The sequence below is a fragment of the Theropithecus gelada genome, chromosome 4, assembly GCF_003255815.1.
Source record: "Theropithecus gelada isolate Dixy chromosome 4, Tgel_1.0, whole genome shotgun sequence".
NCBI lineage: Eukaryota > Metazoa > Chordata > Mammalia > Primates > Cercopithecidae > Theropithecus > Theropithecus gelada.
In genome coordinates, this window is record NC_037671.1 from 56,539,365 (window position 1) to 56,560,962 (window position 21,598).

Below are 21,598 nucleotides of genomic sequence, written 5' to 3' on the forward strand. Positions count from 1 at the left end.
TTGGTACCATGATCAAAATGATGGCATCTGTAGGATTTTGCTACTGGTTGATTAGTTTCCCTGGTCTGTTATTCTAAGAGGGCAGAACTATGTCTCCCTTGTTTCTTGTTCATCATTGTAATTTCCAGTGCTACAGTGCCTGTCAGTTAGTAGGTGTGTAATAAATGTGTTGAGGAAAGGAATGAACCAATAACAATTACAATTCTAGGGAATAATATAACAAATGAATAGAAGTTTTAATAATAAAAACTGTGTGTGTGTGTATATATATATATGTAACTAATGATATTAGTTAATAATATGGTAGTCATAACTATATTATTAGTTGTATATAGCATTACATATCATCAGTTATATATATAGCTATTAGATTGTATATACATAATTACTTATATAGCTATATATAATGAACTATATTATATGTAACTAATGGTATTAGTTAATAGTAGTTACAACAGTTAGTAATTGTAACTGAATAAATATATTCATTTCATTTTATATATATGTATAATCAAGCTGAATTCCATGTCTGCTAAAACAAGATTAAGATAATAATTTTCATTTATATTATGAACACAAAAGTATGCTATGTAGCCTTTAGATACTGTATAAGATTGATTCATGTTAGTCTGGATTAGCTTAAGTATGGCCTCCTGGGTAGTTAAACTAGATACCAGTTTAAAAATAAAGGATTCGGTTTTACTCCAATATATCAGATGACTGTGGATGAATTTCCAACGAATATTTCTATGGTTAGTTTTCTCAGTTGCCCCAGTTTAGTTAAATTCATTTAGAAAATATGTATTTTCCCATGACTATATGCAAGATACTGTTTTAGGTACAGGAAATAGAAATATAAGGAACATATGGCTCTTGCCCTCCAAGAGTTTCACTTGACAGATTCCCTAATGAGGAGTGTTCAGGAATATATAGAACATCAAAGGAACAAGAAACTGGAAAAATCTTTGAAGTCAATAGGGCAATTGAGTAATATCAAAATAGGACAAAAATTATGACTGAAAGTATGACACAGTTCAACTGGCTAGAATACATAAATATATTAATGCTCTCTGGCTTTAATTATAAATTACACACAGTTTTAAAGACTACGTTAGGGTTCAAACAAAAAGGTTATGTATCTTATTAGAAATACTGTGTACCATTTGAATATTAATTGATATTCTATTTGAAACAGGTGTGGCTGCTGACCGAATAGCAATTCAGTCTAAGGGTCGATACACGGCCAATCTATCCCCTCAGAATTTGATCTCTTGCTGTGCCAAGAACCGTCATGGGTGCAATAGTGGAAGCATCGATAGGGCTTGGTGGTACCTGAGAAAACGTGGGTAAATAGCTGCTCAACATGTGTTTCTAGGATTTTTATGAGTGGTTCATTGTGTTAGAACAAGGAAAATAATTAATCCCAAGATTTTTACAAAAAAGTACTTAAAAATATATATACTACAGCTACATGAATATAAATATTATGCTACATTTAAATATATACTATACTTGTTATGTATTGAGATTAGAAGCTACTAGAAACACTTGAGGAATGTATACGTTTCTAGCTAAATTAATATGAATTTTAGTTTTGAAGACTCAAGTAAATATTATTTTCTTGTTGCTCTGAGCCAAGTGAGTCCCCACAGACAGAATAAAGTAATCACGGTTGCTGATCTCTCTGCTGTGCTTTTCAGTTACCAGATTGAGGAATAGATAATATCAGGTAAAATTAGGCTAAAAATAAGAATAATAATATAAGGAAATAATCTACAGTTGTTTTAACTCATCAGTATGGTTCATTGTCTCCACCCCATTTGATGAAAAATGGGAGGCTGCATTTCCTCACTTTCAGGTAGGCTGATACCCATATAACATCCTTGTGTCCGCTGTAAGAGCTGATCTACTAAAAAGCTGAGTTATTCAGCTAAGGAAGCTGCAGCTGATAAACAGTGGTGTCTATATGTACCGCTCACCTGCTCTTCATCATCCACTCAGTGCTCTGGGTCTGCTATAGGACCAGTTAGATGCTATAGAAAATAGTGGATGTCAGATTTTGATGGGTTGCAATAAATTGCTTTAAATTTTTTCATATGTTTTGCCTAAAATGTGGTACTTTGAATAGCCAACTTGGGCTGATACTTTCCTTGTGTACTAGTGCTGTATTATGATAAAAAAATAACAGCCCTTTAATAGCTTGAAAATGTAAATTATCGTTGAGACCCAACTAAATCTCATTGTATTGGACTGCTTGGGGTGCTGTAACAAAATTCCGTAGACTGAGGGGCTTCAACAGCAAACACTGATGTTTTGGAGGCTGCAAAATCCAGGACCAGGCTGATCTGGTTCTTGGTGAGGGCTCTCTTTCTGGCTTTCAGATGGACACCTTCTCACAGTGTCCTCACATGATGAAAGAGAGCTCTGGTTTCTTCCTTTTCTTATAAGGTCACTAATCACATCTATGATGGCCCTACCCTCATAACATCCTTTAAAGTTAATTATCTCCCGAAGGCCTACCTCCAAATATCATTACATTGGGTATAAGTGCTTCAACATATGAATTTTAATGTGACACCATTCAGTCCACAGCACTCATCATTTAATACAAATGTAATGCATTTAATACAATATTTTTTAGGTTGTTTGAGTGTTTTCAATGGTTTTGCTTTTGTCATGTTCTTTCCTCAGATTCTCATATTGTGTTGGAAACTATTACATTTTCATGAATCAATCCTAGTGGATACTTCTATGGTCATTTCAGCATAGAGTATCTACAATGCCATTACCATGATTTTATTTCCCTTACAATTTACCTTTTTATTCGATATTATCATGTTTGAATTGGTGCCAAATAATTTGTGCTTTGCTATGTTTAGTTTCAAAATCAGAAATCAAAATCATTTTCTCTTTTAGATAATACATGTGTGATAGTTTTCTACTTTATTGACTTTTAAAATTATATTAATATTATACTATTTTCCCCCAAAGTACCACAAGCTACAGATATATAATAGTTTGTATTATGTGAACATATCTATAACTTAATAAAATTATGAAAATACAAAAACAAAACAAAATAAAAGCTTTAAAGCTACAGCTGACGTAATTTTAATATTCCATCTGGGAGTAGTCAGATTCAATGTCTTGTTTATATGAAATTTAGCTCTTCCAAATTATAATTATATATACAGGTTGAATGGGGTCCTTTCCCTATTAATATTACCACATACTTAATATTGACAACCACTTTTTATCTTCAGGAAATTCTATACTACAGATAGAATTATTTATTAAAAATTGATCAAACAAGATTTTTAAAATTATAATGAAGAAATAAGAGGAGGGTAGGGAAGAGTATAATGTCACTGAGCTTCTGTGTTGGAGCCAGTCAGTATTTTGAAAATTATGCATGTAAGTAACCAGAATAATTTATGAATGTTTAATTCAGTAAGATTAAATATAAACAGGATATTATAATATTCTCCTAAATATTATCTTTGCTTCTTTGCTTATTCCTCATAGACTGGTATCCCATGCATGCTATCCACTTTTCAAAGACCAAAATGCCAACAATGGATGTGCCATGGCAAGCAGGTCTGATGGGCGAGGAAAACGGCATGCCACAAAGCCATGTCCCAACAACATAGAAAAATCTAACAGGATCTACCAATGTTCTCCTCCTTACAGAGTCTCTTCCAGTGTAAGTATAAATGTCAAGAATCAAGAATAGTTGACTTTCTGAAACGTATATAGCTCTGCTGTAGCTAAAACAATTTAAAAACTACTTAAAACTATCATATTCTAAAATAAATGTTATATTTTCAAGTATAATTTTTAATACTTTTAAGGACTTTCGATTTGGGTATGATGTCTTATCTTTGTAATATTAGCAGTGTAAAGAATTGGCTGAAGTTAAAAAAAGTCTAAGGAAATAGGGTTTTAAAATTATGTTTCATAATATCTGTATATAAATATATTTGAACTTGACAATTAAAAGCTAAGTTAAACACTGCTTTACTGACTTTTTTGTGTTATTAGCTTGTTTTATCAATCCTTTGCCTCACTCAACAAAATAATTTAAGAGGACATGGGTCTGATATAAAAAAGACTCCCTTGGATTCTAGTTTGTCTGTTAAAAGCCTAGGCAAATTTACTTCATCATATCAGTGTTCCCCAAGCCTGCTCGTTTTCAGAATCTGTGAATCTCCAGTCCTCCTAATTATCTCCAGAGTACAATTCAGTGTTCTAACCATAGCACACTTGCCTTTCATGAGTTAGTTTTGACGTACTACTTTTATACACTCATGTCCTGCCAGCATCTGCCACTCTACCCAGCCATAATGCTCCTAATATATAAAACTAGTCTCTGTTCCCCAGGTACACCATGCTCTGTTATACGTTTCCACTTAGCTAGGTGATAATTCCTCTGATGCAAATGGTTATCAAGTCTTTCCATCTAGAATGCCAAACAAATGTCAGGTAAAAACTTCATATCTGTGAAATTTTCCTTGATTTCCATGCAGAATTAATTTCCCTTTTATGTTTGCAACAATAACACTTTGTGCTTGTCTCTACAATGGATCTTATTATATAATAATGAAATTAGTAGTGTCATTCAACCAAAATGTAAATAACTTGAGTATAGGTTCAGGGTCAATATTTGTTCCTGTCATAGTTTCTGGCATGTACTTTGTGCTCAAAGGCACAGAAAAATGGATGAAATAGTGCCCTGCCTCCCTACAGAGGGCTGCATTATACATTAGGAGACATCATAGAAATATATGTACTAAGGTTACTGAGACATCTAACTAAACAATCATTTGGGATAGCTCTTGTGAGAAAAAAATTAGAGGTACTATTAATCTCCACTAATTAAATACTGTTTTAACTTACCTTGTTTATTTTTTTCTTTATAATCATGAAAGGCTATTGTATTTTCTCTCCACTCCAAATTTACTGTTTAGTGATAAGTGTCATTAAAACAAATGGGTGCATCTCATCTTTAACAATTTCATTAATGTAGTGTAAAATACGTGAGTTTGCCAAAGTACGATTGAGAGTAAATTGCAAACACTTAACATTGTACACCAGTCAATAGGTTTAGTATGCTCTGATAACAATGATATTACTCATTCATGGTTTTCCATCCAGGAAACAGAGATAATGAAAGAAATCATGCAAAACGGACCAGTTCAAGGTGAGCTTGGATGAAATACGTTTTTTTCTTATTCATTCCTTTAATAAACAACATTACATTGAGCTCATGTAATAGGAGTTTAATAAAAGAAAGAAAACTTTTACTTAAAGAGTATCCAAAAGGCTTCAACAGTTCTAAAATGAGTGCAGTTATGAGAAGTATGCTTACCTATATCTTAATTAGCTGCCATTTTATTTTCAGAAGATAGACTCATTTATAAATTGAACTCTTAAATATTAATGACGCATTTGATGAATGACTCCGAAGTTTTTCCGAAATGATCATGGACCAACAGAAAGTCCAACATGAAATGCCAACTGACTAATTTGTAATGAAGCTTACTTTATTTATTCAGTTATATTTAAGAATCATACATACAGTTTTCTTATCTTCAGTTTAAGTGGATTAGGTCGTGGATTGAAAAAATTGAGGATTAATATTTTCCTTCTATTAACTCAAAATAAATCGAGTAAACCAGTGTAATTTTGCATTTTACAAAAGGTTTTCAATTTTGATCAATTTTGTAAATGTTTTATTTAGAGTAACAGTAAATAATGAAATCATATAGTTACTTGTACATTGCCTTTGATTTATCTCATCTCTTGTAATAATTTATTCTCCTTGCCTGTTGAATTTTATTTTGCATCAATGGCCTGAATAAGGGTAAATTCACAGAGTGTATTCCCTGTGTAAACAATGGCTTGAAGTGCATGGAAGAATCAATCCAATGAAGCCTAAAATGAAAATTTAGGTTGTGAATACTGAAGGGCCTGGAATATATTATCAATGCAGTGGAATAAAAAATAGGCCAAAATTAAATGTAAAACATTTGATACATATTTAAGGAACCGTTGCCAATTTTAATTTTTCTGAACACTGATCTAGTTAGTATTGGTTAAATATATATAGGCAGGAATCATGGATTTTATAATTGTGTTGGATGAATTTTTATTGATCATTATTACCACTTAGCATTTATTGAGAAACCACAGCCTACATAAACATGTCCTAAATTTAATTTTTAAAAATTATGGGACATTACCCAAAACCTGAAACAAATGAAGAGAAATTTTCTGTTCCCCCTTACAGCTGTGTAATTTGTTGGTCATTTGAAGAGTGAGGGAATTAATCTCTAATTTCAATGCATGCTCCATTAAGTGGTGCTTGTGTGACAAATTTAAAAGATCACAGGCATTTAGAGTCAAGGTTACGCTAAAATATTCCAAATTTGGCATTTGCTCTTTAAATAACTTTGGGCAATTTACTTAACCTTTCAGAATCTTCAAGTCATTGTATTATTGTTTCAAGTGTTTTTTTTTCCTTTTTCCCCTCTCTCTCCCCCTCTTTTTTTAATCAGTCAAACAATTTTGAATTGTAATTATTTAAAATTGAGAAAATTTAAATACTTTAGGTTTATTTTATGGCTATTACTGAAATGCTCATAATTTTCACAGAATGAATCAAAAATAAAGGAGTAATATTTCAAAGCAATAAAACAAAAATGCAAGTTATTCAACATTCATTTAACAAAGGTTTCTTGAGAACCTGCTTCCCGCCAGTCTAAGCCAGGAGCAAGAGATGAGCAACAACCAAGCCTCTCATCCATGTTATAATTCTGTATCATGAGTTTGCTGTAGTTTTCCAAAAATAAAATTGCATGATCATAACTTACATAGTTATATATTCATGAATTTATCAAGCCTGTTTGGTATGAGAAACTTTAGAAAGAAGCCACCTTTCAGGTAATTAGGATGGCTTCTCATCCTTTTTCTTTAGTTGGCAGTGGTTTTCAGGAATAATGTGTATATTTTATTCATGATGCTTAGAGGAAAGTTGAATCATAAGACCTAGAAGAGTCAATGGTTCTACAGAAAAGAAAAGCTAGTAGCAATATCTTCACATTTTTATAAAGGGATAGAATGCTGGTTGACTCTTCTTGCTATAAATGTTACATGATTGCCTGCTTGTTATTGCCTGGTCTGGCATACAGCATTTCCCCTGTCTCAGTACGAAAGAGCGTAAAAGCCAACAGAACCCTGAATGAATAACTTTGTGTACATTCTTCTAAAATCTGTAGGATTAAAAGTAAGTATAGGTGATGGATAGAGAACAAAAGCAGAGATCTCCATAGAGTACAGTTACATTAATTCTTAAAACCCTATAGGAATGTGTTTTAGAGTAGATAAAGAAGTTTTAACCTCTTTTGCGACTATTTGTACAGCATCAGAAAAGGCATGGAACATTAAAAAATGAAACAAAAGCAGAAACATTGAAAAGTTATATTTAACTTTGGAGTATAAGCTTTTTAAAAGGATCTGTCAAACACTAGTTACCTTACTTCCTGTTTTATTTAAAATGCTTGTCAAATTAAGACAAGTATTGTACACAGTTGTCAAGCTATACATATGTAATCTCAATTAAAACTTTTTAAATTCATATCTTCTACAAGAGAAGTTTAAAGTCTTCACCCCGAATTGCCAAAGCCCTTCAACAAAGCAGCACACAATAGAGAGATGAAATAATCTAGGTGAGGGAATGAAGGAGAGCTTTCTAAAGTATGAGCTCTACTTTTTAAAGCGTATAACATTGCTTATCTCTCCAGAGCTGGGAGGATGAAATCTGTCAAAGTTTTATTTTGGCAGGAGTTTGCTTTTTTATTCCAACTCACAAAAGAAATGTTTGTATTTACTTATGAGGATTAACGACAATTGCTTTAAGCCCAGTTTGCTAGGCTCTGCTAGCCTAATTGGGGTTTTAAGAGGCTTGTGGTAAAGCACAAGGTTAATGGAGAAATAGTAATCACTGAGCAGGTATAGTGTACTTTTGTTGCAAGGGCTTACTTTTTGGTAGTAGTGTATCTGTTGATTAAGACTAGATGGTGTTTTAAAAGCATAATGTGTACTTGATATTCTAAAGAGCTAAAAGTTGTTTTTATAGGATGACAAAAAATACTGCAACTAATTAAATTAAGTAGGAAAGAAAATTAGGCTGAATTGCACAGCCCCTTCTTAGATTCATCTCCTTGCAATTTACCCATTGGTTGTTCCGTGAAATTTTCTGGTGGTTTTTAAAGACGGTATTTTAATACTGTGCCATTTGTTCTGTTGGATTTTATTTTAGCCATAATGCAAGTCCGTGAGGATTTCTTCCATTATAAGACAGGGATATACAGGCATGTTACCAGCACAAACAAAGAGTCAGAAAAATATCGAAAGCTTCAGACACATGCAGTCAAACTTACTGGGTAAGGCAATTTAAAAAATTCATTTAATTCTTTTGGTAAATGAAACTGAAAATAAGAATATGCAGTGTTTTAAATGCTAGAATCCCCTTTGTAGGAGAGATTGTGATACAAATGAAAAACGATCTAAGCCTTGCCACTGTTTAGTCATTATTTTAAAGTCCAGTAAAAGGCTAACTCAGCATTCTGGGAAAAAATGATCATTTCCTGTCTCTCACTTCTTGTGACTATGTCCTTAATAATCTGTTCTAAGGGCAAGGAAAATATATTATTGAAATAATTCTACATGTGGCATAATCAAGGGAAGAGAGCAAATCCAAGGCGTATTATGGCTTGGGGAGATGGTTTTGAATAGAATTGCAAATAGCAAAGATTAAGCAGGAAGAGAAGTAAGGTCGCCTATAATTCAATGTAAGGTTATTTTATATTTATGTGAGAATTGTAGAAATTAGATTGATCAATTTTTAAAGTAAAATATATTAATCTATGCAACGGCAAGAAAGAAGTTCAAAATTTGGTGGTGGCATTTCAAGAGTAATTTTATAAATAGGCTGTACTCTGAAAGACAGTGTGGTTATGAGACCACTTTCCCAGCGTCTTCTCAATTTTATTCTGACATCTCGTAATGTCTCACTGTAATCCAAATGAAATGCTACCAAGTTTTCTTTTCCATCTAAAACTCTCAGTCTTCTCATATTGCATATTATGGTAAATAACTTCATTCCCATTGAACATGTCTTTAATGACTGAATTTTATTGAGCCTACACAAAGCAACCTCACCTACAATCAAATTGTTATCTTCTCCTTACTGATCTTTGAAACACCTTTCAGTTCTAAGCTATGTAGACAAGCTATCCTGTGTGATGCCTCCTTAATCGTTGTTTCAGTTACAAAAGTATCACATTTCTCTGAATCTAAGATAATAATAATTTTGTGACTTATGTTGATTTCATGAATGTGAAAATACATGTATCTTAGGATCGAAGAATGTGATGTTTCATGTTAATGTAGGATACTGAATCTACAAATTGGAAAAAGTGTAATGTGCGTGCGTGTGCGTGTGTGTGTATTTATAAATGTTTTCACCATTCCTAGATAATAACTTCTGTTGAAATCTTGGAGTATTTTTAATGAATCTCCTAGATATATAACTATTGAGAAACAAAGAAAGAAAGAAAGAAGAAAGGAAAGAAGGAAGGAAGGAAGGAAGGGAGGGAGGAAGGAAGGAAGGAAGGAAGGAAGGAAGGAAGGAAGGAAGGAAGGAAGGAAGGAAGGGAAGGAAGGAAGAAAAAAGATTTTACAGAAAAACAAGATAATGCAGTACTTCAAATTTTTTGAAAAGGAAAATTTTGCTAATGTTTTCACTAGCAGTATATAAAAATGCCAGTTTCTCAACATTCTTTTAAACACTAGGTTTGAAAGAAACACTTTTCCATTATAATAGGGTTATAAAACTGAATAGTTTTAATTACTCAGCATCACTTGTCTTTAGAAGCCTATGGTAGCTTCCTATTACCCTACTTTTTAAGGTTATATGGAACAAGGTGCTTGCCTTAATTTTTAAAAAATGTGTCATTTTTAATAAAATGAAGATATACTCTCTACTAAAATTAACAACTTAAAAAGAAGATAGTAAAAAAATACCAAATCAGGCCAGGTGTGGTGGCTCATGCTTGTAATCTCATCACTTTGGGAGGCCAAGGTGAGTGGATTGCTTGAGGCCAGGCATTTAAGACAAGCCTGGCCAACATGGTGAAACCCCATTTCTATAAAAAAATACAAAAATTAGCTGGGCATGGTGACAGATGACTGTAATCCCAGCTACTCAGGAGGCTGAGGCACGAGAATTGCTTGAACCCTAGAAGTGGAGGCTGCAATGAGCTTAAATCTGCATTCTAGTCTGGGCAACAGAGTGAGACTCTGTCTCAAAAAAAAACCAACCCAAATTATGTCATATCAATGCTCAAAGATCATTGTTATCATAATGATCTTTGGTAAAAAACATGTCAGGTAAGTCTTCTCTTTCTCTGTTAGTGAAAAGTTTGACAAAAATAGAAAGACAATATAGGATATGGCATTTAAAAATATTGCTATTCAGGCTAACTTTACTTGAATTTAATAAAATTCAATAAAATGAGATATTTTTGATTCTTCAACAAAGGATACACTCTAGTCTAAATCTCTCTTCATTTATTTTAGACTCCAGGCCCTCTTAGCTATTCAAGGACATGAAGAAGCAATTTTTCCTTTTTCTTCTCTATAATCATTTTTATTTCTACCACCATACAAATAGTGTTATTATCTCTCAGATTAAAAAAAAAAAAACAACTCAACACTTTTTTGGACTCTGCTTCCTTCACATTCCATTTGTGTTCACTCTTTACAGCAAACTCCTTGCAAGATTTGCCTGGAATCACTTTCAGTTCTCTTTCCAATCTTTCTTAAACTGCACCAATCATGTTTTCATTACCCCCATCCTCTTCACAAAAATATTTATTTCAAGGTTATCAAAGGCATCCACATTGCTAAATTCATTGATCAGATCCCAGACCTACTCATCCTCTTCATCTGATTTTTTTCTAATTGGCCACAACTTTGCAGTGTACTTTGCTGTATTTTTCCCCTGTACTTCTGTATTTCTTAATGTTGACATGCCGCAGTCTCAGGTCTTGGTTATTCTCTTGCTTCTAGTCTCACTCTGTTTCTGGTGAGCTCATCATTCTCTGAGTTCATCCTGGCTTTAAGTGCCATCTGAAAGATGACATCAACTGAATTTATATCTCTGCTCAGACCTCTTTCTTGAACTCCAGACTAATACATTCTATGGGCTATTTGACATCCTCACCTGGATACCTTATTAGGGAGGTAAATGCTTCAAATTCAGCACTCACAAAACCGAACTCCTGATCTTCTCCATTTATTTTTGCTAAACAGCATCAGTCTTTTCTGTCTTAATTAATGACAGCTCTGTTCTTCCATATTCTCTGCTGGAAGCCTTGGAGTCATCCTTTATTCCTTTACTTCACAACTTACTTTCAATATGTCACAACCTCTGTTGGCCCTTTCAACCTATATCCAGAACTCAACCACGGTTCACTGTCTGAACTACCATCACCCTTACCTAAGCCACCATTACCTATTATTTTGTACCTGGATTACTGAAGTAGCTTCTAACAGATTTTACTGCATTTATCTTTGCTCCTTAACAGTCTAGTCTCAACATAGAAAACAGGGTTTTCCTTTTAGAACCTTAGATCTTGTTATTCTTTGTTCAGAATCCTACAATATATTCCCAATTCCATCAGATTAAAAGCCAAATTTCTCACAATGACTTATAAGGGCTAGCATTTTCTTAGGACTCACCTTCTCGCCGAATCTCATTCCCATTAACTTTCTGATCTCAACTCCTACCCATCTGTACCTTGATTTCCTGCTCTAGTGATTATTTAGTGTTTCAGCAGCATGTACCTCAGTGCCTTTTCCTCTGCCTAAAATGCTCTTCTACTGTTTATCCAGTTCCTTAGTGTCTGTGTCTCCACCCAGTCTCTACTCAGGTCTCACCTTCTTAATACGTCCTCCCTGGCTGCCCTATTTAATTTGTGACTTGCCCTCTGCTCCAGCAATCCTGATCCCCCTACCTGCTTTATTTTTAAAAATTTTATACAATTATCACTTTTTAACATAATGTAAAATTTAATTGGTTTTTTCATGTTGATTGTGTATTGTCTGTCTTCTTTACTAGAATGAAATTCCACAAGAGCAGGTGTCTGTATTATTTACTGATGTAGCCAAACCACCTAATACGGTACTGATCTGCTGATCAGTAATGCACTTAATGTTTTCTCTTTTCAATGAATCAATGAGTTTTTTCCTTATGTTGTGCACTAGTTTTCCTTTGCTGTCACTTATCTTTACATGGAGAAGTTATTTGTCAAAAAAAAAAAAATAGATTAGGGAGAAATTAGAGGAGAGAGCTGAGGCACTCTTCAGCTTTGATTAAAGTTTGTAAATGTTGAACCTGTGCTCATCAAATCAAACTTTTCTGTTATCCTGGGAGTTCTACCCTTAGTTCATAGCTCAGATAGTTTCATGGAACTTATAATAAATCCCTTACTACTGCTCTTTGCCTTTTTTTTTTACTTCACCCTGCTGCATCATTTAGCCATCAGCCCTGAAGGACTGGCCTGGACTTTGACAACCCAATTGACTTCTAGTACGGGATTTCTTTTTCAGCTGATCTCCAATGGGTAGTACGGGAAGGGATTGACATCTGATTGCATTAGCTTGCAGATGGTCCTCATTACAAAAATCTTACGGGGTGTTTCTAGACTGTGTTTTGTACTTCTAAGGGGAAGTTTTTCCTATTCAGGTCCGGTGGTGCAGGGGGATGGTTGTGGTGAGTGCCGTCTCAGCATCCGTTCTTAACTTTGGTACAGAACAAAAGGTTTTTTTCTTATTCTTCAAAGTTGTGTTTTGAAATTATGGCCATTTGTTTGAATTTATTAAAGATAGAAATCACTAAGGTCTTAATATTCATTCTATTTTATTGTGCCTTTCCATTCTTAATTGTTCAGGGACTTTTCAGGAAGGTAAATGGAATAAAATGTCTTAACAGTGTCACTGTAACTGAAAATTCAGCTCTACCTAAGTTCCATTTCCAATAAGTTCAAAAGTCTAATTCCTTCTAAACTTCTTCCTATATATGTTTCATTATCAATTTTTTGCCCAGTCTAGGGGCATCCTTGATCTAGAAAAAATTTTCTACCACACACTAAGTGATTGATTTATACTTTTCTATTATTCATAGAACTAAAATTGCATTCACTGTTTGGAATCTCCCTTGATTTATGAGAACTGATCATTTATAATTTCTACCACCTATTTAGTCATACTGGTCATGTTTTCTTTTCTCTAATATTATATTCACTCATGCTCAGTTTGAATGTGTTTACATTTAATCCTCTATCATTGTATATTCATATTTGGTGTGTCAGTTGCAATAGTGAATTCACTTCTATAAACTCCTAGAAAATTGGGATCTTTATAAATTTACTTTACTCATGTAACAATTAAGGCTAAGTCTGCTAGTAGGCAAATTAGTTTTGGAAAATATATACTTTTTAAATTTTACAAATATCTTAGGTCACCTGAGCATTGGTAGGTGCCCTGGAGCAGTTAAATTTTAATTCATTTCTCCATTAGGATTTCCTGATTTGGTAATTACTACATTCAATACATTAATGCATTAATGAATTAGAGTCATCAAATAGCTCAAGTGAGTAAATATTCCTTATCAGAGAACTTAATATACTCCTAAGAATTACCTAACTAATGTATCACAGCAAATTCTGTTTGCTGCACTTTCTGTAGAAGGTGAAACTATTAGATTTAACTTATTGAACAAATGAATTTGATCTTCTATCAAGTGCCCAGAACTAGGAAATACAAGGACGATTGATTTATAGTCCTCCTCTTAAGGAGTTTAGCAGGTGAGGCAGATACATTCACAATTCATTCTAGCATAGGGTGATAAAGGCTATATATTCCCATACATGTAACTCACAGGACTGTGGGAGGTAGAACAAACCTGTAACACATATATTTACTCCTAATAGCCTTATTTCCCTCCTCTCTCTTCTCTTTTCAAAAACTCTGTCATCCTCATCTTTGATGCTGTGGCTATAAATGCATTTAATTGAGTAAATAACAGCATTTATTTTGAAATATGGCCTTATTTTATATACCAATAAAAAGAGGAAAATATTCCTGATTAAACTAAGAATATCCATTGATTATGGTATGAATCCCAATTTTACAGATGTTAAAATGTCAAAAAATTGTATTTTATAATCAACAAAATATGGAATTTCAGATTTTTATCCCAGCCAGTATTCTCCATATTATGGTCCTATTCCACATCTCTATGCCCATTAGAATTTGCCCTGCGTCCCTGTCCACTGAAGGTTTAAGTTTTATTTAATCCCCAAGTCTCAAGTTGGATGTAATGCATTAATGCTATTTACTTTTGCTTATAAATCTTAGGAATTAGTGCAATAACTTACATGAATAAATTCAACAGTAAAATTTTTAGAAAACTACAGGAAAGAATTAGTATAAACATTGACCTTTTTTCATCTTGTCATTCCTGTTTGTGGAGCAGAATTTTACTGAAGATATACAGTCCTACCTCATCTTACTGTGCTTTGGTTTCTTGTGCTTCACAGATACTATGTTTTTTTTTTTTTTTTTACAAATTGAAAGTTTGTGACAACCCTACATGGAGAAAGTCTAAAGGGACCATTTTTTTCCAACAGCATGTGCTTGCTTGAGTCTCTGTGTTACATTTTGGTAATTCTCACAATATTTCCCACTTTTTCATTATTACATGTGTTATGGTGACCTGTGATTGGTGATCTTTGGTGTTGTTATAGTAATTGTTTTGGGGTGCCACAAACCATACCCATATAAGATGGCAAACTTGATTGTTAAATATTGTGTATGTTCTAACTCTTCTACCAAAGGGGCGTTCTCCCATCTCTCTCCTTTCCTTAGGCCTATATATTCCCTTAGACACAACAATATTAAAATTATGGTAATTAATACTCCTATAAAGGCCTCTAAGGGTTCAAGTGAAAGGAAGATGTATTAGTCCATTCTTATACTGCTATAAAGAACTACCTGAGAATGGGTAATTTATAAATAAAAGAGGTTTAATTGACTCACAGTTCCATAGACTGTACAGGAGGTATGACTGGAGAGGCTTCAGGAAACTTACAATCGTGGCCAAAGGGCAAAGGAGAAGCCATATCTTAACATGGCTATAGGAGAAAGAGAGAGAGAAGAGGGAAGTGCTACACACTTTTTCAACAACCAAATCTCATGAGAACTCACTATTACAAGAACAGTAAGGGGGAGATATACTCCTGATCCAGTTACCTCCCACTAGGCCCCTCCTCAAAACTGGGGATTATAATTCAACAGGAGATTTAGGTGGGGACACAGAGCCAAACCATATCAGAGTGGTCACACATCTCTCACTTTAAATCAAAAGCTAGAAATGATTAAGCTTAGTGAGGAAGGCATGTTGTTGGAGACTGGCCAAAAGTTAGCCTTCTTGCACTAAAAAGTTGGCCAAATCGTGAATACAAAGGAAAAAACCTTGAAGGAAATTAAAAGTGCTAATCCAACAAATATACAAATATTAAGAAAGCAAAGCAGTCTTATTGTTGAAATGGAAAAAGTTTTAGTGGACTGGAAAGAAAATCAAACAAGCCACAACATGTCCTTAAGCCAAACCCTAATTCACAGCAAGGCCCTAAGTCTCTTTAATTCAGTGAAGGCTGACAAAGATGAGTAAGCCTCTGAAGAAAGGCTTGCAGTTAGCAGAGATTGGTTCATAAGGCTTAAGGAAGGAGGCCATCTTCATAATATAAAAGTACAAAGTGAAGCAGCAAGTACTGATGGAGAAACTGCAGCAAGTTATCCAGAATATCTAATTAAGATAATTGATGAAGGTGACTACACTAAATAACACACTTTCAATGTGGGTGAAACAGTCTTCTATTGGAAGAAGATTCCATCCAGGACTTCTATAGCTAAAGATGAGAAATCAATGCTTGGCATAAAAGTTTCAAAGGACAGGCTGACTCTCTTTTTAGGGTCTAAGGCAGCTGGTGACTTAAAGTTGAAGCCAACGCTTATTTACCATTCCAAAAACCCTAGGGCCCTTAAGAGTTATGCTAAATCAACTCTACATGCAGCCTAGAAGTGGAACAATAAAACCTGGATGACAGCAAATTTGTTTATAACGTGGTTCACTGAATATTGTAAGCCCACTGTTGAGATCTGCTACTCAAAAAGAAAAAGATTCCTTTTAAAATATTACTTGTCATTGAAAATGCACCCAATCACCTAAGAGCCCTGATGGAGATGTACAAGGAGATTAATGTTGTCTTCATGTGTGCTAACACAATACCCATTCTGCAGCCCATGAAACAAGAAGTAATTTCTACTTTCAAGTGTTATTACTCAAAAATGCATTTCATAAGGCTATACCTGCCATAGATAATTATTTCTCTGATGGATCTTGGCAAAGTCAATTGAAAACTTCTGGAAGGTGTTCTGTATTCTAGATGCCATTAAGAAAACTTGTGATTCATGGAAGTTCAACATATCAACATTCGCAGGAGTTTGGAAGAAGTTGATTCTAATCCTCAGGGATTACTGTGGGTGGATTCCAAGACTTCAGTGGAGAAAGAAACTGCAGATGTGGTGGAAATAGAGAAAGAACTAGAAATTGAAGTAGAGCCTGAAGTTGTGAGTGAATTTTTGCAATTTTATTTTATAAAGGCAGGATAGAAAGTAGTAAGAGGACATATGATAGATTTGGCCCAATTTTGAAGATCTGAGAAATGTCACTGAGGAAGTAGTCTGTGCTGAGATTTATGGATTGTATAGAAACATGCAAAGGGGGCAACTTGTGTGAAGTCCCTTTGCATAGAAGACTACACAACACTGTGTGGACACAAGGACGATTGTATTTGCTGAATCTCAAAAGGCAGGACTTGTAGACCATATCACAGATTTTTGTCAAGGATGTTAAGTGTGTGGTTAAAGATACAAAGAGCAAAGGAAAGTAATTGAAGTTTTTTAAGTAGAAAAGTGGCACAATCCTTGTTTGCATTATTTAGATTGCTCTGAGTGTGCAGAGTGTGATATAGTGGCAGATTTCAGTATTGCAAGTAAAAGATAAGAGTTTGGGCTTGGGTAAGATGGTTGAAGAGCTGGGAGACATGAATGGATAAAGACATATTTAGGGAGAAAAGCTGTAAGACATGATGTGAGTTTGTAATGGGGCATGGGGAGGGAGAAGTCAAGAGTGATCCACCTTTAGAATTATGACTTGATGGGGAATGGTGACATACAATGAGCTGGATAAAAAGTCTACTGTAGGACTTTATAGTTTCGAGATGTTTTTAAAACATAAAAGTGTCAATGGATATCAGAGAAGACAAGCAGATTTGCTGATCTCACAGGAGAGAGAAAAGTTGAGCATAGATAGGGCTACCCAGAAAAAGAAGAAAGACAGACTGATTGAGACTAAGCCATGGGAAAATTCAATATTTATTTACTGACTAGAAAAAAATATGAGTTTACAGAGACAGAGTGGGAGAGGCCAGTAAGGTTTAAAAAGAAAAAAGTAGGAGAGAGTTGCTAGTGTAGGGTTTCTTAGAAAGCTAGAAGCCTGGAAGGGTTGGGATTTAAAGAGCATGCATAGAGGTTGGTCTTAGAGAGGGGACCAAGTGGTAACTCTATTATACATGGAGAGAAAATAAGGTTAGTTGGCTATATTTTGGTGTTTAGAGTAGTGGTGAGTTTAGAAAAATTTCTGTTGGACTGCCTCTTTCATCTTTAGGAACTAGAAGTTTAGGTTATCTGTAGAAAAAATATGTTGTGGGAGGAGAGGAATGTGTATTTAGAAATGTGAGGAAAATTAGATGGTTTGCGGTGGTCATCTAGGTGTTTAGGAGGGGAAGATGACCAGGGGAACCCAAAGAGATCATTAGGCATTAGTAATGGTACCATTCTGCTCTCTTGTGTGTGCTTTCTGCAGTTGTGGTCAACTGCTCAGCTGTATGCAAAGAGAAATGGGAAAATGAGTTCATCCAAGACTAATGATTTTCCAAATGGGTGCAATAAAGAGTCAGAAAAAAAAAAAGAGTTTAGGATATGCATAACACATCAACTCAAATATTGTTATGTTACTAAAATGACAGAAAGAGTGACAAATGACATAAGACTGATAAAAGGAGAGAATTGAGGAATTTGGAGATGATAGAAAAATGATTGAACCAAAATAGATTCAAAACATTTAATAATTCAAATATACTAATAGAAGTTTATTTTTTGTTCACATAATCATTTGTCATGATAATTTTGATCTCAATCACTTCAGGATTCTTTAGTTTCTTTTTTATTTATTAGATTTTTTAAATCATTATGAGAAAAAAGTAATTATGTAATAATAAGGAAATAATACTTTACAGGTTAAGAATACAGTTTTATAAAGTGATTAAAAGCCATGATTTTCTACATTAGGTGCCTCAATACATTGCCATACTTTGTAGTCATAAACCATTAATATCTATCTATCTGTCTGTCTATCTATCTATCTATCTATCTATCTATCTATCTATCTACCTGTCATCTGCCTATCTAGCTTCGGCTGAATATATTTGCCTTTTAGGAGAACATAAAATAATGCTTTAGTATTGAATTTTAATGTATTTTACCATATTTTCCATGCAAATAAATTTTAAGAAATCCAAGATCATAAATTATTATTTGGGGCAATTACAAATTATTTGACATAGTTTTATTGGGGCCACCACTTGTTTTTCCCCATTTATCTTTTCTTTTTCCTCTGTCTTTTTGAATAACAAGTGAATGCTAAGTCTGAATTTTCATGCTATGTTATGTTTAACTCCTGGCAAATTGATCAATTCGGAGCAGATGTTTTAATTAGAGGTTCTTAATGCATGGGGAAGTCTAAGACAGTTGAATGAACATTTCTACTATGCTTATTTAGCAAATGCAAATAAATGTGCGATAATTAGTATAGACTTTGCAAAAACATTTAATTCAGGTGTTAGAATGTCTTTCGATTGCAAAAGACTTCCCTCTTCCTTGCACTTTTCTTTTTTGATGGGGTGCACTGGTTTGAGTAACAGTAGCCGCTACCATAAATAGACTCAAAATATTTGATAATTCAAACATATGAATAGAAGTTTATTTCTTGTTCACATAATAGTTTAAGATGGGTGATTTTAGTTGTTGGGTGACTCTTTGTTATATGGTTTCAGGGCTTTGAAGCTCTTTCCATTTTCTTGATCTATCATCTGTGAGAGTCACATGTTGTGATCTCATCCAGCATAGGGACAATGAAGAAGAGCATAAGGAAGGCTTCTTAAATGCAATTCTTAAAGCCTTAACTCAGAAAAAATCCACAATTCCATTCATATTACCTTGGCTAGAACTCATTCAATGGCTCTGCCCAAATGCAAAGGTGACTGGAAAATGAAAAGATTTGATAGGAACATTTTAATAGAGTTGTATTTTGGAGTAGAATTCCAAATTTGCATAAATTTTAAAGGAAAAAACCATTAGAGATTCAAATTTTGAGTTTGTAGAGAGTTACCTTGGTCTATATCTCTCAGGGTCTCTGAGATTATATGTTCTGTCTTTAGAGAGTCTTCACTGAGAAATTTAGAGAATCCCTGCTTTATAAGGTTGAACAGCCAGGTGCAATGGTGTGTGTCTGTAGTACCAGCTACTTAGGAAGTTGAGGCAAAAATCTTGTTTGAGCCTAGGAGTTCAAGAGCAGACTGGGCAACATAGAGACCTTGTCTCAAAATTATGAATAAAGTAATACATGCTTTTGATACCAACTATATCCATAATCACTGTAGTAGAAATATCACTAAACAAATGTAGTAGAACTGTCACGAAATACAACCCTCATACTTTTAAAACCCTTATGAGATGGGAATTATTTCATTTTGCCAGAAATAAAAGACTGAGAATGTTAAGACAACTCTTTAGGTTATCTGACTTCAAAATTAATGGTCTATGAATAGTGTAGAATAGTGTATTTATACGCGTACATGTATGCATACGTGTGTATGTACAATCCAGTGTCAAGATTCCTCAAAATCTGGTCACCTCTGAGGTTTTCTCAAGCAATTGCTGTATTCCCTCTTTTACTAGAAAATTCTTTACAATAAAAACAAATGCAGCTTTTTTAATATCTAAAATTCTATTCTTACTTGCTTTGAACTATGTGTTTAATATATAGATTAAAACATTTTTTGCTTTTTTCTTCTTCAACAAGAAACTCTTTAAAAACACATAATATGTCAAGTACCATGGTAGGCTTTAAGAATACAAACATCAATAGAATAGTGCCTCTGTCCTCAGCGTGGAAAGAGAGAGAGAAGAAGAAGGAGAGAGAGAGAGAGAGAGAGAGAGAAGCAAGTGCCAATGTCCAATGTCTTAAGTGTGTAGATGGAGATAGGATAGGAACATACATTGAGTAGTGAAGACGTGCATTATCTAAGAAGGCACATAATTCCAAATCTGGGGACCAGGAAAGGTTGCCAGGAAAAAGTGACACCTACTGTGGAATGTAGTAGGGCAAATAGAAAGTATAAATGATATATGAAAACAGAAGCCTGCTCCAGGAAATATGAGTAGGAAATGCCTAATCTCACAGTGAGATAGAATGTGACATATGAAAGGAATCTGAAGGAACTTATGGATAAGTGTAGAGCAAGGAGGAATCCAATAAAAAATGATACTAAGAGGTAGCCAAGACAGGGGGATATTCTTCTACTTAATGATGACTATTTATTGATCTTGGAGCTTATCCTGGCTTTCTTCACTGTCTCTGAGTTTTCTTCACATTCTTCCATTATTTCTATATTAACTTACATGCCTTTGCAGCAACATTGTTTGGTTTACAGTGTAAATTCTAAGATGTGTTCATGTGACATCTCTTTTCCCCATATCCTGTGAAATGATGTTCCCGATAAACAGAACAATATTTCTTTCACATATGCAAGCAGTTCAGTTCAGCATCCTAGTTCTGAGTCATTCTACTTTGAGATAAATTTGAGTCCAGAAACTGTGACCAAAGAAAAGAAAGAGGATTTCAGTAAACCGCAAGACAAGTAGCGGAAGCTGAATAATATTTAAAAAGTAAAAGGAATATTTTCCTGATGCACTTTGGCAGAGATGAGCTCCAGGAAACACATACATAAATTTGCCTGACCTTGAAGTGCACATCATCTAATAGTGGAGACAGCTACATAGACATGTAATATTGTAAATTCATTGGTTTAGAAATGGATGGCATAAAGGTATATAGAAGCAATGAGAAGAACTCTACCTGAGCGTGTGCAGGTGCTGTAGAGATGGTACAAGTGAAAACTGGAGTAGAAAATGGCCCTAGAATTCAAGGCGAACATGTTAATTATTCATTTGAACATTCTCTACTGTGAACTCTTTATTGTTGTTCTTTGTTAATTTTTCTAGAAGAGTGCTAGTTTTAAAAACTTGTGTATGAACTCATTATGCATTGGAAGCTGTCTTAGTTCCT

General features: G+C 34.1%; 1 protein-coding gene across 1 annotated transcript in view; it reads left to right on the forward strand.

Moving 5' to 3' along the window:
- The window catches only part of TINAG (tubulointerstitial nephritis antigen), an 83,097-nt gene that overhangs the window by 38,115 nt on the left and 23,384 nt on the right, over nucleotides 1-21,598 (forward strand). The window contains exons 6-9 of the mRNA XM_025383145.1: nucleotides 1,196-1,346; nucleotides 3,526-3,703; nucleotides 5,155-5,200; nucleotides 8,321-8,444. Coding sequence (XP_025238930.1) covers nucleotides 1,196-1,346; nucleotides 3,526-3,703; nucleotides 5,155-5,200; nucleotides 8,321-8,444 — 499 coding nt within the window. The remainder of the gene's footprint in view (nucleotides 1-1,195; nucleotides 1,347-3,525; nucleotides 3,704-5,154; nucleotides 5,201-8,320; nucleotides 8,445-21,598) is intronic.